This window comes from Dipodomys merriami, unplaced genomic scaffold, assembly GCF_024711535.1.
Source record: "Dipodomys merriami isolate MVZ:Mamm:240054 unplaced genomic scaffold, mDipMer1.0.p SCAF_6, whole genome shotgun sequence".
NCBI lineage: Eukaryota > Metazoa > Chordata > Mammalia > Rodentia > Heteromyidae > Dipodomys > Dipodomys merriami.
Genome location: NW_027206179.1, coordinates 69,194,232 through 69,213,087, shown reverse-complemented (window position 1 = coordinate 69,213,087; position 18,856 = coordinate 69,194,232). Strand labels below are relative to the sequence as shown.

Here is an 18,856-nt window from a genome sequence, read left to right as displayed (position 1 = left end):
GAAGATCACAATTCAAAGTCAGCCAAGGCAAGAAAGTCTGTGAGACTCCTACCTTCAATTTTAACCAGCAACAAGCTAGAAGTGGAGCTCTAGCTCAAGTGGTAAAGCTTCAGCCTTGAGTAGAAAAGCTAAGTGAAAACATGAATGAAGCCCTGAGTCCAAGCCACAGTACCAGCATAAAAAGGAAGGAAAGGCTGGCTAGGAATGTGGCTCAGTGGTAGAGTGTTTACTTAGCATTCATGAAGCCCTGGGTTTGATTCCTCAATACCACATAAACAGAAAAGGCTGGAAGTGGTGCTTTGGTTCAAGTGGTAGAGTGCTAGCCTTGAGCTGAAGAGCACAGGGACAGCACCCAGGCCCAGAGTTCAAGACCCATGGCTGGCCAAAAAAAAAAAAAAAAAGGAAGGGAGGAAGGGAAACCTATACTATTGTCCAGATCTTATAGAGTACTCAAAAAGGAAAGCACCACCTAGAGCCACTTGAAGTTAAACTGACAACTGATGAACTTAAACTATGATGACTGTAGGGATATGACAAGCAAGAGTTTCAGGTTGTAATCTTGGTGGCCTATGCACAGGGAAGTGACCCTACAAAAGCAATGGAGCAGCACAGATGCCCTCAGCATCTATCTCCTGAGCAGCTGAGATTTGGGAGTTTTTGGTAGGGCTCTTCCTTTCTTGGATACTCCAATGTTGGTGCAATTCATATCCAGATGCAATGCAACGTGCTATATAAAATCTCCAAAGGTGACCATAACTTAACCTTTCTCTTTTTTTGGCAATACTAAGTGTTCGAACTCACAGTTGCTAGGCTGGCACATCTCCACCCTGATTTTCAATGGTTATTTTTAGAATATCATCATATTCCCATAAGGGCCACAAGCCACCTACTTACCAGAGGCCACCTACCTGGGATCATGGACCTGCACCATCACACCCAATTTCCATGGAGTCTGTTTTCTGCCAGCACCATGATCCTCCCAATCTGAGTTTACTATGTAACTTAGGATAACAAGTGTGTCCCATTAAACCTAGCTACAAGGTTGAAAGGGAGTCTGTGATCGTCCTGTTCTGGGCCTCCATGTAGTCAAAATTAGTTATAAAATAATTTGGACATCTGAATCTCAGCCTTGCCAAACTTGCTTTCTCTTACAAGCCTCAAAGCTGTTCAAACTGTCCCTGAGCTCTTCAGCTCAAGGTAAGCACTCTACCACTTGAGCCACAGCACCACTTCCAGTTTTTCTGGGGTTAATTGGAGATAAGAGTCTCACAGACTTTCCTGCCCAGACTGGCTTTGAACCACGATCCTCAGATCACAGCCACCTCAGTAGCTAGGAGTACAGGCGTGAGCTACCAGCACCCAGCCCTCTACAGCTTTTTGGACAAACAATACAATATTAATATCTCTAAATCTCCCAACACCTCTCCCTTCATTCAGCTGTCAAAGACATAGGAAGAAGCTCCAAAGTTGGGAGTGGGGCACTTATGATCCCTTAAGAGAGAGAAAAGAAGTATACTTCAAAATTCCTGCTTCAGGATTCAAAAACATGTGTTTGTTTCTTTACAAACAAAAAGGATCAGAAGTGGCACAGCTATAGTTAATAGGCTCTGTCTTGGGATGGGAAGTAAAATGACGCACTTAGAAATTCCACTTCCAGGCCAGGAAAAAGGACTGTAGAAAACCAAGGGAACCAAGTAGGTGCCTACTGCTAAGTCCAAAAAGTGGCAAAGGCTTAACAGCTTTCATTTTCTACCTACTTTGAAATATTTAGAATTTTCACCAATAATTCAGATAGAAAAAGTTCTGAGCAGCATAAAAATTACAAAGGAAACCTCCCAGGAGATCTGCTGAGACACAGATGACCCTTTAGTTTTGGTTTTGTGCCTATACTGGGGCTTAAACTCAGGGCCTAAGTGCTGTCCCTGAGCTTTTGGCCTCAAGGCTACCAAGTGAGATACAGCTCCACTTCTGCCTTATCGGTGGTTAATTGGAGAAAGGACTCTCACAGATTTTCCTACCTGGACTGGCTTTGAAGCACAATCCTCAGATCTCAATCTCCTGAATAACTAGGATTACAGGTGTGAGCCTCTAGCATCTGGCTCCAATGACCCTTTAGATGGCACAGGCCCACTTTCTTTAAATAAGAACCATAAAGTCCTGTCCACATTTCCTGCCTGAGCTTCACTGTTGAATTTTCAGGTCCATTTGTTAATGGTGAAATCCCTTTCTCTCTATTTTAGACAGCATGGCATTTCACTTATTTCCAACAGACACCCTGGGAGATTCTCTATAGTGCGGAAGCACTTTGGGATCACACAGATGTAAATTTAAATCCTGACATGATACATCATCTCACTGCACCTGAGCTGTACTCTTTGACAAATCAGACTAGTAAGAACTCATAGGTTCTTCTGAGTACTAAGTGCCAAAAAATATAGCATTCCTAGAACAGTGTCTAGAGGACAGTTAGCAGCTTAAATAAATACACATCAGATCCAAACCATTTAACCAGATAGTAGAGACAGATGTGATCCATCAGCTACTTCCTATCTATCTCTAGTACTGATCTCTCTTCCTCTCTTCTGCAGAGATAAAGCCTGATCTGCAGCTGTCTACTGAAATTCCCTATTAAGTGGAGACCTTAGAACTGGTTAGAGGTCATTTTTTTTTTAACATTCCCATTACAAGCAGAGTGGCAGAACCTGTTACATATCCACAAAGTGCTACAGCAAGCAGGATCTAGGTCACCCACTTCTGTTTTGTGCATTTTCCCAGATGCTTCTATGTTCTGCCATCTGCTGAACCACCTACAAAAATCAAACTGATCAACACACATCTCTTGGGATTAGCTGCCCCCAGATTCATCTAAGCCATAGATTCATTCTCTTTTGGTCTGACTCCAGGCTCTTGACTACACTCACCACCAGCTATCAGACCCAGGTGGGACCAGATGGCGAGAATTCCATCTTTTTCTCTATTTGGGGTGGGGGGTGGGGGGTAACTGGGGCTTGAACTCAGGGTCTGGGCTCTGTCTCTCTTCGTCTTTTAGCTTTAGGCTAGTTCTCTACCACTTTAATCATAGCTCTGCTTCTAGCTTTTTGGTGATTAACGGAGTATAAGCCCCAATACCAGCATGAGAGAGAAAGAGAGAGTGAGAGAGTGAGAAAGAGAGTGAGAGATTGAGAGAAACAGAGAGAGATAAATGGTGGTGGGCACAGAAGAGATAACAATGAGTTTTCTCTTTCAATTTTGACTCAGTCCTCAGTCAAGTCAATGTCTGATGCCTGCAAGCACTAAATTGGAGGACTGATAAGGAAAAAATCAATCTTGAAGGAACAAGAGAGCAGATTAATCCAAACTCTCCGTGTTAGTAAGTAAGAAACCAGAAAAGTGACCCAGGTATAGTACATGCAAAGTCCCAGCAGGCTACACTGACTGATTGGGCAAGATAGCCAATACAAGATAAGCCATTGTATATTGTTCAAGTACTCCTGTGTACTTGTTCAACTCCTTTGCATCCTTTTAAATCCTAGAAATGATCTTCTTTATGAATAATACAAATATATTTTACAGATACATTATTAAAATATTACAGGTATATTTATTAAAATAAAACATTAACATTTCTAAATGTGCTGATACTACGGCTTGAACTCATGGCTTGTACTCAGATTTTTTACTCACAGCTAGTAGCATCATACCACTTGAGCCACACTTCCACTTCTAGCTTCTCTGCTGGTTAATTGGAGATAAAAGTCACATGGACTTTTTCCTACCCAGTCTGTCTTCGAACAATGGTCCTCAGATCTCAGCCTCCTGAATAGCTAGGATTATAGGCATGAACCACCGGCTAAGATTAAGTTAATCAAACCTCTCCTACATTGTACTCATAATCTAATTTGTTCAGTTGAAACCCCTTTTCACAACTACTTAAAATAATAAAAATTTAAACTTCCCCTTTCAGAAAACTCTACAATTTTCACAAATCTTAAAAGAGATACATATGAAAATATGAAATATTCAGATTTTTCCAAAGTTTTAGTCTACCAAGTCATTTGTTAGTACTTCAGAAGTTTTAAGTTTCCTCCTCAAAAGATTGTCTATTAAATTACATCTGAAGGTCCTTGTGAGCCTGAATTTCTTTGCTTTTAAAACAGGACAAAGGTTGGTGGAACTTAAAGGTAGAGCAACTGTCTGGCAGGTTCCACCCCCCAGCACTAACAGGAAAACCAGAGACCATGAAGAAGCTTGCCTAGGTAGCATGGGCAAGGCCTTAGGCTGCATCCCATAGAGAAGAAAGGAAAAGAAAAAAGAAAAAAAATGAGAATTTTCAAGAAGATATGTAAATGGTGAAGGCACTAGAACACACACAGAAAAAGAGAATATGAGTAATGATAAAGTCACTTCTACCACGATGCCTCCAAATGTTTAAATAAAGAAAAAGCCAGGCCCCTGGGACTCAGGCCTATAATCCTAGCTCCTCGGGAGGCTGAGATCTGAGGACTGATACTTAAAGGTCAGCCCAGCAGGAAAATCCCCGAAATCCTTATCTCCAATTAACCAGCAGAATGTCAGCGGTGAAGCTGTGGGGCCAAACCCTGAAGATGGATGCAAGCACGGATGCACGCACGCATGCATGGATCAATGAATTCATAGTTTAACGGATGGACGGATGGATGGATGGATGGACGGACAGTTCTTTAAAGACTCGGGTTCTCACATCAGCAATGTTTCTCGGGCTGGGAGTGTGTCTCAAATGGTGGAGCAACCTGCCAGGCAGGCCCAGAGTTCAAATCCCAGGCTGGGCCAAAGAAATAACCAACGGGGACGACAGCGGGGTGACAGGGGACGCCTGCGGGGGTGCAGAGGCCGGACGCAGAAGGAGGCGGCCGGCACGGGCCTCGCACCGCACCGCACCGCGCCGCGCCGCGGGGGACGCCCGGTGGGGGCCACCTACCTCCCGGTCGCCGCGCCACAGCCGCTGCTCCGCCACCGGGAGGCCGGTCTGGGCGAAGATGCGCTCCTTGAGGTCGCGCGCGGTCGCGGTCGCCGGCACCGCCACGGTCCTGCAGCCCACGCAGCCCGGGAGCACGGTCACGCGGACCCACCTGCGCAAGGGAGAGCGAGGCTGGGTGACCACGCGCGGGACCCGGATGAGCGACCCACGCGGCCCACGCCCCGCCCGGCCCCGCCCGGCCTCGCCCGGCCCGGCCGCCGTTACCTGTCCCCCATGGCGGGCGGCCTCCGCCACGACCTCACGCCTGCTCACGGCCGGACCTGACGCACCCAGAGGTCTGGAGCTGAGGGCGGGAGCCTCATGGCGCAGGCCGGCGTCGCCGCCTGGGCCCGAGCTGAGGTGGAAATGCCGGAGGAAGCGGCCGCCGTGAGGGAGGCGGAGCGGCAGCGCAGGAGGAGGCAGCGTCGGCAGCCCCGCTCTCCGGCGGGACCCGGCCCTGCAGGCCACGCCCACAGGCACGCTCCCGCCCTCCGGGACCGTTAGGCCGAAGGAGCCGCTGCGCCCCACCGCCGCCAGGCCACGCCTCTCACAGTGCGACTTTTCTCTGAGGAGCCTCTTGACCAGCCCAGACCCGCCCGCCACTCACTCCCGGCAAGGCCACGCCCCTCACTGCCTACACCAAAACCCCAAGCTTCTTGGACCCGCCCCTGCACCACAGATCACACCCCCAGGCGCGCGCGTCCCCTACATACTACTCCATAACCCTTGGCCACGCCCATATCTCCAGGCCACGCCCCTCCCAGCCCCACTGGGAGCCCACGCCGAAAGACAGCTACCGTCTTGGCCCCACCCATGCCCCGCCCCCTGCTGCTAGGCCCCGCCCACTCCGATCCAAACCATACCTAAACAGCCTTCCTCTACACCACCTACTCGGCCCCTCCTGCCCCTTTGCTAAAGTTGAGACCTCAAACAAGTGGCAGAGGTGTTTGCAGAATGCATGTCTGCAAAAGAAACGCATTTCCTCTGGTAGAGTTGACAGTGCCCAAAAATGGAGAACCAAACATTTCTAAGAGGGGGAGTCTAGGTTCTCATCTGTAATGCATTGATAGAAAGACTCAAATAAGATTGATCACTGCGACCTTTGGCAGGAGGAGAGGGAAACTTTGTGGTTGCTGAACACCAATGTTTTCCGCAATTATGTTTCATTTTGTTTTTAAGACAGAAGGACATGTGTGATTCACTTTGCTGGAGGAAAGGGCCAGCAGCAAAGTAAATGTATGAGGATATGTGTTACATCCTTGGACATGTTAACAGTGTCTGCCACTTATTTGGGCCAAATTATCTTCCACCGTGGGTAGTCTGAGTCTCTCTCCATCATTACTGGTAACAGAATCAGTAGTGAAATTCAACCATTTTGTGTTTTTGTGCTGATACTGGGGTTTGAATTCAGGCCCTGAGGAATTGACACTTAGCTTTTTTGGCTCAAATCTGGGGCTCTACCACTTGAGCCACACCTCCACTTCTGGATTTTTGGTGGCTAATTGGAGATAAGAATCACAGACTTTCCTGCCCAAGTTGGCTTTGAACCATGATCCTCAGATCTCAACCTCCTGACTAGGCATAAGCCACTAGCATCCAGCATCACCAGACAGCTTTAACTAAAGTCCTGTAATTGGAAAGTGTGTGTGTGGTTTGGTAAGACTTTAGTGAATACTAGTCCCTTCCTTCAGCTTCTTACAAATAAAACACACATGGCATAAAACAAAAGCAAAAAAATAAAAGCACATGTATTAAAGAATTAATTCAAGGAGTTGGAGGTATAGCTCAGTTGGTAGAACTCTAGGCAACGAACGAGAGCATCAGGTACTGAGTTCCAGTCCTGATCTTACACATAAAAAAGTAAAGGAATTCAAATTTTACCAATAAAGTTGTATGTGTTATATTTAAATATTCTGAAGAGAATTCAATCTTTACTGTAGTTAAAAGGAAAGTGATGTAAGTATCATGCTTGTCTTTTCCTACTTGGAGGAAGTAAACATCTTCACATACAGAAGAGTATATAGGAAGTAGAAATGTGGTGCAAAGGGTAGAGTGCCATCCTTGAGCAAAAAAAGCCAAGCAAGAGTACAACGCTCTAAATTCAAATGATACTAGCAGCATAATATAATAATGAGGACAGGATCATTTAGCATAAAGATCAGGCCAGAGATTAGTCTATTAGGACAAGTGCTTATTTCTGTAATTAGAGAAGTCTATACAAGCAAATACATTAGAATATGAACAAACAGAAAAACAATAAGCACTTGTCTAACAAGTGACTTTTCTGTCTGGGCTTAGTATGCTGCTCAGTTACAAAGATCTGGAAAGGCAGCTCCTGCAAGAGTCTAGGCACACAGATTCCAAGACAAATCCTTTGATTAAAAGAATGCAGGGAAACAGATGTGGTAGGGATTATGTACAATCCCAGCACTCAGCAGAGGAGGCTGAGGCAGGAGGAGAGTAGAAGGCTAAATTGGGCTACATTGTAAGACTTGCCAAAACTGAAAAAAAAAAAAAAAGGCACCTTTGGGTGCCTGTAATCCTAGCTACTCAGGAGGCTGGGATCTGGGGACCAGTGGTAATTCCAGGCCAGCTTGAACAGGAAAGCCCATGAGACTCTTGTCTCCAATTAACCGCCAAAGAAACCGGAAATGGACCTGTGGCTCAAGTAGTAGAGTGCTAGCCTTGTGCAAAAAAGCTCAGGGACAGCATCCAGGACCTAAGTTCAAGACCCAGGACCTGCACACAAAAAAGAAAAAAGACTTCGCAGCCCTTAGTTCTACAGGCTTTCCTCGGAAGCCAAACAGGATGTAATGACAATGGATCCCAGGGAGGGGCTGAGGACTTAGGTCACAAAGGAGTGACCCCCACCACAAGGACACAGGAGGGAAGCAGACACAGCCAGAGGATTCTAGCCTCAAATGCAATGCAGTTCAGGAACTCCAAGGAAAAGTCAAAGCTAAGATTTGGGAATCATTTGTGTATTCAGATCAATGTTGATAATATTTGCTTTGTTTCTGTGCCAGTGCTGGGGCTTGAACTTAGGGCCTGGTCACTGTCCCTGAGCTTTTTTGTTCCAAACCTAGTGCTTTACCACTTGAGCCACAGATCTACTTCCGACATTTGGGAGACTTATTGGACATAGGGTCTCATGGATTTTCCTGCCCAAGCTGGCTTTGAACCATGATCCTCAGATCAGTCTCCTGAGTAGCTAGGATTATAGGAATAAGCCACTTGCACCCAACTTGCAAAAATGTCTTTTATTAAAGAAAACAAAAACAGCCAGGTGTTGGTGATTCTGGCTTGTCATCCTAGCTACTCAGGATGCTGAGGAGAGTCAATGTGACTCATGTTCAATTAACCACTAAAAAGTCAGAAGTTGAGGTATAGCTCAAGTGGCAGAGGTCCAGCCTTGAACGAAAAAGCTCAGGTAGAGTGCCCTGAGTTCAAGCCCTAGTATCTGCACCAAAAAGTAAAAAAATTGGAAAACTAATTGTTCTAGTTCATTCTCCTTGTCTAGCCTCACATCATCACCACAACCTGTGCTTGCTCAAGTTAAGATGACATATCAGAATCCTTCCCACCACAAATCTGTACATGGAATATCAAATTATCCACCCACTATAAATCTCTATTCAGAATGCTCTCGATGTCAAACTACCTAGTCAATCAAGATATTCTTCATACTGATAGATATTTTTATATGTATAACAATGGGATTTTATTTTGTTCTACCAAGGTTTGAACTCAGGGCCTACCACTTGCTCAGCTTGCTTGGTCCCAACTAGCACTCTGTCTCTTAAACCATGCCTCCACCCTGGCTTTTATAGTAGTTAATTGGAGATGGAAGCTTGAGGATTCTTCTACTTAGTCTGGCTTTAAACTGCAATCTTCCAGGTCTCAGCATCCTGAATAGCTAGACTTACAGACATGAGTACCAACACTCGACTTGTTTTTTCAGTTTGTTTTTGTTTTGTTTGGGTTTTAGTTTGGGTTTTATTTTGTTTGCTTTTGGCAGTATCGGGATTTGAACTCAGTGCTTCCCATTTAATAAGAAAGCTCTCTTAAAGATAATAAAAATATTCAAAAAAAAATTATAAAGCTCTCTGCTGCTTAAGACACACTCCCAGCCTTTTTTTTTTTTTTTTTTTTCGTACTTTTGCTCAGCACCTGTCTGGGCTTCTCCCAACTACTAATTCCTGAGTAGCTGGGATTAAAGGCATGTGTTACAACACCTGATCCCACAGTTTTTGTTTTTAAATGTGACGTATACAAATTCTTAAAGGAGAAGCACTTCATTTGCATTGACATTCCTTCAAGACAGCTGGTATGTGTAGAGAGGTTGTGGGCACAATCACATGTGCGCCCTGGCTACGCAGAAGGCTATCATTCTTTGTAAGTCTTTAAGACTCACCCATAGAACCAATCGCAGTTATTGTTAGAAGCTGACCATAGGGTTTCTCTGAAATCACATCCAGTGGAATGGGATAAAACCCCTACAGTCCCACAAGTCCCTGCCCTCACAGAAGCTGGGGCTCCAGACCCAAGAGAGCTGGTCAGATTCAATCAGCTCACACAGATCGGTGTATCTATCTCTGTGCTTTTCTCTTTTCTCTCTCTAATCTCAGGGTCGCAGACCCCTCTACTGAAGAGAGAAGGAAGATTGGAGACTCCCCCCGCAATGTTGAAATTTATCCAACAGCCACGTTCAGTCTGCCAAGAGTCATCTGAGGGACCTAACCTCTCTTCTCTTTGTGCTCAGGCACATGCAATCTGTGAACATTTATTTTTAGTCTCCTGCATCATGCCTGGGAAATGATGTCATGTTTCTGAATTAACATCCCTGCCTTTTCTCCACATCTCAAGAGAGCACTGGGAATTCCCTAGAGGCCTGGATGGGGTAAGGTGGGGGGAGGTAATCATCAGAAAATAGGATGCCCAGGGAAAAGGAAGGGGTGGGGGGATGTTGTCCAAAAAGAAATGTACTCATTACCTGACTTATCTAACCCCTCTGTATATCTCCTTTATAACAATCATTTAAAAAAAAATAAGATGTAAGAGAAAATAGGATCTTCAGATTTGATATCCGGCTCTTCATACTACTATTCATTTACTTGGTTACTTGAGGCCACAGAGTCTATGTTATTCCAAAACTGCTTTGCCAAAAACAGAATGACCCAATGTGGCCCTTGGAGGTTGTCAATTGAACAATAGAAGGGAGACTTTGTTTTAGAAAGGAACATGGTGGGCTCATGCCTGTAATTTTAGCCACTCAGAGGCTGAGATACAAAGATCTTAGTTTGAAACCAGCCAAGGCAGGAAAGTCCCTGAGACTCTTTTCTCCAATCAATCACCAAAAAAAACACTGGAAGTCATAAAGCACAAGCCTTGAGCAGAAAAAGCTAAGGAGCAGTGACTCAGGCCTGATGCAGAAGGTGACACATTCTGAGCTGTCATAGACACAATAGGCAGTATTGACCCCACGTGCGCTTTCTGAATTCCTCTTCCATGTATGATGTTCTCTGGCAAAAATATCCATTTTTTGCTAAATTTTTATAGGAGATAGCTGGCTACAGCAGTAGTATGTTAAAATCAGTTTAATGAATGCTAACAATTATGGATCATAATATAATAATGGAGTATTAAGCGGACGATAATAGAATCTCAGCCCAAAGTAAAAGATGGGAAATGTGTGAGAAGCCTAAAAACAGTCTAAGCCTCAAAAACAGTCTGACATAAAACTGATAAACTGAGCTGAATGTCAGTGGCTCATGTCTGTAATCCTAGCTACTCAGGAGCTTGAGATCTGAAGACAGAGGTTCAAAGCCAACCCAAACAGGAAAGTTCATTTGTCTCTTATTTCCAGTTAATTAGCCAAAAGCTGGAAGTAGAACTGTGGCTGAAGTAGTAAGGTGTTAACCATGAGTGAAAAAGCTAAGTGATAGCATCCAGGTCCTGAGTTCAAGCCAGCACAAAAACAGCACAAAAACATCATAAAAACAAACCAGTCCTTTAGAAATTTAATCTCAAGTTCTAATGGAAAAGTAACTTCTGGCTAATGACAAAAATTCCTCAAAAAAAGTACAAAACTTGTTTTTTCTTCAGTGTTTCAAGTTTGGAAAGCAAACTTTGGAAAAGCTTTGCATCTGTTGATACTGTTAGGTTATAAGTCATGATGCCTTTTCTGGGCTCTGTGGCAGTAAAATTCTGAGTTTTTGACCACACTGTTTGAATATATCAGTCAAACCTAATGAATATTGTTATATAGTTAAGGAAAAAAGAATGTATAGACATTTACGTAGTAATAATACACTCATATTATTGCATTAATCAGCACGCTTATAAAATAAGCAAATATTTTAATAAAATAACTACATTTAAGAAAAGGAGCAAACATTATCTTTTATCATTGCAATTTATGAAGAAAATGTAGGTCTATCTCTCTCTCTTCTACCTCTCTCTCCCTTCCTCTCTCCTACTTCTCTGCTCTTTCTTCCCCTCTTTCCCACTCTTCCCTGTCTCTTCCTCCCTTCCTCTCTCCCACTTCTTTTCTTCCTCCTTCCCTCACTTTCCTCTCTCTCTCCTTGTCTTCTGCCCCTTTCCCAAGAACTTCCCAATAATTCCAAATACTTCATTATACTATATCTTAATCTATCATCTATCCTATATCATAAGACCAGTGAGAGTTACTAATGTATATATTTTACAAAAGAGAAAACACAATAATGTCAGAGTTCAATTTGCTCTATATCATAATAGCACATCAGAATGAGAAAAACCAAATGAGCTGGACAGCTATGAAGGAATTATTTCCAAGCCTGGCCTTGAATTCTTGCATATTTAATTCCATTTCAAACAGAAATATCACTCTATAGAGTTCATTCACTTGTACTTCTAGGGAGCTTCCTTTTGTTTTAATCTATTTATATTTCAACTGGGGAAAAAACCCAACCTCAACACCTCACTACCAATAATCATTTAATACATTCACTCACTCACCTGCTCTCCTCAGTGTCCATTCTCACTTCAGGAACAGTTGTCCTTGGAAACCATGAAAGTATTGTTCTGCCTTCTTGTATTTTCTTTAAATGGGTACCCCAAGTTCAACTCTTCCTGGCAAGGAAAAGCCTGCTTTCTCCCCAGCATCCATTCATCATCTGAGTTGAGCAAACATCCTTAGGTTTTGTGTCTTTGTGACACTCTGATCCAATAATGACCCACAAATGTTCTTAAGGTGAAAGAGTATTGGTTGGCAAAGAGCTCTTCCCTGCAGCAAAAGTAACTCAGTTCTATATGAAGATCTGCTTGTTGGTGTTGGTGTCAAGAAAGATGGTGGAGGGGTCCCCGGATCTCACCCAAGCAGGTGAGATCATAGCCCTTCTCCTCGTTCAGCAGATGTGGGCATCTTGGCCTCACTTCAGGGATCCTGAGGGAAAAACAAAGGAATGAAAAAGAAAGGAATAAAGCAAGTACTCGAAGCCATTGCACTGGAGATTCGATTCCTCATGGAAGACAGCCATAGTTGTGAGCTTCAGAGACCTTCTAATTATAAATGACACGATTCATGGCAGCTGTAGCAACTGGAGTAACTTTTATCCCTCTCCTCCCAACAAGATACCAAACAGCAAACATACGGGCAGTCTCTAGAAATGAAATCGTATCTGCTTATCAACTAAGCTCCTGTTCTATTTCCTGGCTTCCTCCAAGTGGAAATACATGCTTCCCCTCATATACAATACACCATTCTTCAGGAATAGCAGCCTTAAAATCCAAACATATGGACATTAGACGTGCTGTTGGAAAGAGAAATAACTCCCTTAGGGGACTAAATGTGTCCATCAAAAAGGCTTTACTTAAATAAGCATTGATGTTCCAAACAGCCTGGGGATTTAAGAAATAAAGAAGACAGGGTGAAGGGTTTTTGTAACAAAGATAAGCCAGAAAAACACATGAGACCATTTGCCGTCCTTTCATGCAAAGGTCATGGCACCAAAATATTTGAAATTGCCAAAGTGCCCTCTTAGACATGGCCATATTTAATGATTATTTGAAGTAGACAGAATGACAGAAATAGAACTGTTTATAAATTAAAGACTTTGGAAAGCAAGTGACTTTGTTTAGACTCAAACTAAGAGGAGGTGATAGCAGGAAATAATCTATTTTCCTACCCAATATCTTTACTTACTTACTTTTTTTCTTCAGTGCAGGGGATCAAACTCAGGGATTTGGGCAGGCTAGGTAAGCACTCTACCACTAAGCTATATCCCACCTGTCCAATAATCCTTCACTGTGGACAAAAGTAATATAGAGATAATAATCAAAGCAGCTGAAATGATTCATTGATCATTATAGATTCTATGATATAATTAAATAATATTGTGTAATATTATTGTTTAATACTAAATATTAAACAATAATACTAAATAATACTTAATGTTAAATAAAATTTAATAATTAATATTATTACTATTGATATTAAATAATAGGAATAGTCTCTAATAATATTAATATTAAATATTCAACAAGTGTTAAATGATGTTTAATAATATTATTAAATAATATAAATAATTCTCTAGGGTAGATGATTCAAAATTCACAACACTTCTCTGAAGACACCCTCCCAGATGCTTACTAGAAAAATTAGTAGTATTAATTTGGGTGATAATGGAGTTTGAACTCAAGGTCGTGTACTTGCTAGGCAGGCATTCTACCCCTTGAGCCATGCTCCAACTCTGACAATTGAAAATTGTATTAGTTATTTTAATGGAAACTAATTGAAACAAATCAATAAAATTTGCTTTCTTAAATTATATTAAGTGAAGTAAGCCAGGCCCAAAGAAACATAGGTCCCATGGTTTCCCTTATTTGCAATATCTAGTATATGTATGAGTCAAGCAGAAAAGGTCAGATAATGTGATGTTAGGAAGATGAACCCTTAGATATGTATTTAAAGGTATTTTTCTTTCATGCATTTGTTTCTAATGCATTTATAAGATTATTTCTTTGTTGCTTTGTATGTCCCTCCCCCACATATAACCCCTGCTTTCACTATATTTGAAGTCGGTATAATTTGTGGAGGAGATGGGGAAAAACAAGTCGTTTAAGGATACAGGTGGACCCGTTGGAACAATGAAAAGTACAAGTTGTCATGTCGAAAACGAACTTTACAACTTTGGTGTGGGGGGGGTGCGGAGGGGGGAGGAATGGGGGGGGTGGCTGGGAAGGGATGTGAAGGGTAAACAAAGGAGGAGGCTGCAATGCTTGATAAGAAATGTACGCATTATCCTGCCCATGTAATTGTAACCCCTCTGTAGAGTATGTTCACAAATAAAAAAAAAATCAATAAAAATTGTTTTTTAAAAATTTGCTTTCTTTTCAATAAATCTAATATATCAAGAGCTAGAAAAAGTCTATATTTAAATTTAGAAATTAGACATTAAAATTAAACCAAGAGATTATACTCACAAGCAAACAGGAGCTTTTTAATGTGTGAATAGTTGTAAAATTATACTCATCCATTTAATGGAATAGAATAGGTCAAGTTTTATGAACTAGAGAAGTAGACTCAATGTATTCATAAAATAAAGAGGTTGGGATGAGTGTTTTAAGTTATTAACCTGTCTAAAATTCTGTAATTCTAAACCAGCATATTTCATTTAAAACCCATCAATAATTATGAGAACAGAAATTTATCCAAATATATCATTTGTTGAATGGTTGCTTTGTGCATCCTAAGCACATATACTGAGCCATTGAGATCAAACTGTCTTTTAAATCAAAAAGTGTTTGTTGATTAAAATGACATTTTAAATTCAACCATAAAATATGAATGGATGGTAAAATAGACAGGTTCTGTGGTGTGTGTGTGTGTGTGTGTGTGTGTGTGTGTGTGTGTGTGTGTGTGTGTGTGTGTGTACATGTGTATGCCTGGGCACGGTCACTGTCCCCTCGCTTCTCTGCTCAAGGTCGGTGCTCTAGCATTTGAGCCACACTACCATTGCTTCTGGCTTATCTGGATAATTAGCATAAGAATCTCATAGAATTTTCTTCCAAGGCTGGCTTCGAACTGTAGTTCTCAAATTGCAGCCTCTTAATAGCTAGGATTATAAGCCACAGCCATTGGTGCTACTTCATATTTTTCTTTAAAATGACTCTGCCATGGTTTGAATGATAGTTTGTTCCCTCTAACACCCAAGATAGAGTTCAGTCCTCACTGCAACTTATTCCAAGGATGGAGTTAAGAGTCAGGGTCCATGGGAAGTGATTAGGGTTGAGTAAAGTCATCAGAGTAGGCTCCATGCTTCAATTCTGGTGGTTTAAGGAATAAGAGACACCAGAGGATATATGCTCCCCTCCCTGTCTCTTGCCACCAGAGGTCCCATGCCACCTCCAGACTGCCAGAAAGGAAAGCCATCATTAGATATGGCCCCTAAACTTAGGACCAGAACTGTGAGCCAAAAGAAAATTCTTTTCAAAATAATTGATCTAGTCTGTGGTATTGTTTTATTCGTGATAGAAAATGGGCTGAGGCTCTCTGCTACAAGTGTATCATGAAAGGAAATTTTCCATCACAACCATAAACAGAAACCCAGTACCGTGTGCCACAAATAGAAGATATTGCTAAAGATAACTAAAATGAACGCAAAAGGAATTTGAGTTCTGACTGGGTTCAAGTGTCCACTGAAAGCAGACTTTGCCCTGCCATTTCCTTCTTAAAGATGGGGATTGGCAAATTTATGGGGAAATTTATCGTCTTTAATGATTTCATTCAGAAAGAAACATGGATGGAGATTGATTTAAGCAACTGAGAGAAAAGTTTACAGGATAAATCCAAAGAAAATAAAGACAAGAGAATAATGAATGAAATGGAAAACAAAAGACTACTGAAATTGGCACATTTCAGGAACACCAACCATGACAAACCAAACATAGAAAATAAATCTTGGAAATAAAAATGAGATACATTAGATTGAAAAGTTTTTAAAAGTTTAAAAGATGTAGAGGAAATGAATGTGAGCATTTGAAAATGAGCAAATTCATGTTAAATATAAAGCTCATTAAAGAAGAAGTCAACCCAGATGCGAGCCACTGGCTCACATCTGCAATTCTAACTACTCAGGAGGCTGAGATCTGAGGATCCCAGTTCAAAGCCAGCCCACGTAGAAAAGTCCATGAGATTCTAGTTCCAATTAGCCAGCAAAAGTAGACTAAAAGTGTAACTCAAGTGGTCAAGTGCCAGCTGAGAGTAAAAAGGCTAAATAAGAGCTGGAGGCCCTGAGTTCAAACTCCTGGACAAGAGAGAGAGAGAGAGAAAGAGAGAGAAGGAGGAGGAGGAGGAGGAGGGATGTCACTCAATGATAAAGTGCTTCAAGCTTCAATAGCAAGCATAAGGCATCAAGAGCAAAAGAAGAAAAAGACCAAAAAATTAGAAATAGAATAATTTCAGCCATTTATATTTGAAATCTCCCCATGGAAAAACCATAAGAATAGATGGTTTTACTTCTGCGTTCTATAAAAAAAAATTTAAAAACAAACAGCTCTAGAATCATACAAATTCTACTTAGCAACATTAAAACAGATAATAGATCCAATAATTTCACAAGGCTGATAACATATCCAGATCAGATTGGGACAGTTTGGAAAAGGACAGTGACTGGTCAATCCAACACGGAAGGAAAAAATTGTGTGTATGTGTGTGTGTGTGTGTGTGTATGTGTCTATACAAGGTATAACAGAGATAATGCCTTATTACCAATCAATTTATTATAGGATAAAACTCAATAACCATTCATGACAAAAAAACAAAAAAGGAAAAATATAACTAGAGTATTCTTAGTAAACAAGCAAGTGGGAATTTCCTTTAACGGCAAATTAAAGGTCAAATCTATTCAGGCATGGTGGTACATACTTATAATCTTAGCTACTCAAGAGGCATAGGTAGGAAAATTGGGACCAAATGCAGCCCCAGCAAATAAAATAGGACAAAGAAACAGAAAGGGAAGAAGGGAGGGAGAAATCCCTAGTTCTTAAAAAGATCCACAAGATATACTGGTAAACTCTTCTTAATTAACATTAAGTTCTGCATATGATATTTAGATAGGATCACTTACATTTTGCAAACTCTGATACTGCATATGTTATCATATGATTCTCAATAAACCAGTTTCTTCATGTTATACATGTTAAGAGATTGAAATTCATTTTTTTGTTTTTGTATCATGACTAAGGCTTGAACAGAGAGCCTTACATTCTCACTTGGTTGTTTTTGCTCAAGGCTGTATGCAGTTGAAACATTACTGATATCTAAAATTGGAATGTATAACAAGATTAATTCATTCAAATATGGCATTTTTAAGTCATTAAAAAGTATGCCAGGAGCTAGATGCCAGTAACCCTAGCTTCTCAGGTGGCTTAGATGTGAGAATTGTGGTTTGAAGCCAGCCCAGGCAGAAAAATCCTAGTGAGAATTTTTATCTCCAATTAACCACTCAAAAACCGAAAGTGGGGCTGTGGCTCAAAATGGTAGAGTGCTAGCTTTGAGCAAAAATCTTAGGGACAGTGCCCAGGCCCTGAGGTCAAGCCCACAACAGATTAAAAGAAAATGTTTGGCATCAGTAGCTAACACTTGTAATTTTGGCTACTCAGGAGGATGAGATCAGAGGATCAAGATTAAAGCCATGCTGGACAGAAAGATCTGTGAGACTCTTTTCTCCAATTAACCACCAAAAAGCTGGAAGTAGAACTGTAACTCAAGTGGTAGAGTGCCAGCCTTGAGTGAAAAAGCTAAGGAAAAGTGCCCAGGCCCTCATTTCAAGCCTCAAATCCAGTGTGTGCGTGTGTGTGTGTGTGTGTGTGTGTGTGTGTGTGCGCGCGCACACACACACACACACACACACACACACAGAGTCATTGCATGGCTACTACCTATTTCACTATGGAAAGTTTGGTGATTGGGTAGCGAATTACTAATTCCATTTTACAGATGAAGAAGCTGGTGCCCAGAAGAGGCAATAACAGCGTGTGTTTAAGCCCTGACACAGGTGCCCTGTGCTCCTTGTGAATGATTTAGAATGCCTAAGAAAGTCTGCACAGGGCCTAAACAAATACTACACCCTTTTTCATAAAGAAAATGAGTATCTCAGACTTAGTGGCTGAGATTCCTGCAACCACTCCCCTGTGAATACTAAGGGATAATTGGACAGGGATCCAAGTACTATTTCTTGATCTTCTCCACCTTCCACAAAGGGAGAGCTAGCCATTTCTACCACATCATTTGGGAAGAAGGGAAGCACAGGCAAACCCTCTATCATGACCTTGTATTTGCCACCAATGGAGAATCACACATCCTTTTTTGCCCAGCTTTCCACATCTGTAAAACAAAGCTATACCATATCCATGAACACCATCATTGCAAAGACCAAAGCAGTGGCTGAAAGGGCTGAGAAAAGTGCATTAATACAATGTATGCATGACAGCCTCTCCCCTCTTCTCATGAACCAGTCACCAAAACTATCATCACATTCTGGCTGTTAGAGAATGGGGTGTGAATTCCCATCCTCTCCAGCTGTGGAATCATTCATTTGACTCTGAAACCAGGATCCAATCCCCATAGCTGACAGAAATCTTCATGTCCATTCAGTGAATTCTGCCTTCCTAGAAAAAGTAACCTCTTTTAGCAACCCAGGCTTTACCCATAGCTAGAGTTGGCACCACACATTATCTTATTTAAGGAACAGAAAGAGGAACATTTGCTGAGTAATGTGAACATTTGAGTTACAGAAACAGGAGATTCCAGGCTTCAGTCATAACCCTGATTAAACAAACAAACAGACATCTAGCGATGCTTTTTTAACCCAAAGC

At 41.7% G+C, this 18,856-nt stretch overlaps 1 protein-coding gene across 2 annotated transcripts in view; it reads right to left on the bottom strand.

Moving 5' to 3' along the window:
- Nucleotides 1-12,233, bottom strand: part of Sacs (sacsin molecular chaperone) — a 58,734-nt gene extending 46,501 nt beyond the window's left edge. For both annotated transcript variants that reach the window (XM_070003112.1, XM_070003113.1), the window contains exons 1-2: nt 11,996-12,233; nt 4,958-5,108 (exon numbers count right to left, since the gene is read on the bottom strand). In XM_070003112.1, coding sequence (XP_069859213.1) covers nt 4,958-5,108; nt 11,996-12,015 — 171 coding nt within the window. In that variant the 5' untranslated portion in view covers nt 12,016-12,233. The remainder of the gene's footprint in view (nt 1-4,957; nt 5,109-11,995) is intronic.
- Nucleotides 12,234-18,856: the final 6,623 nt, after the last annotated feature.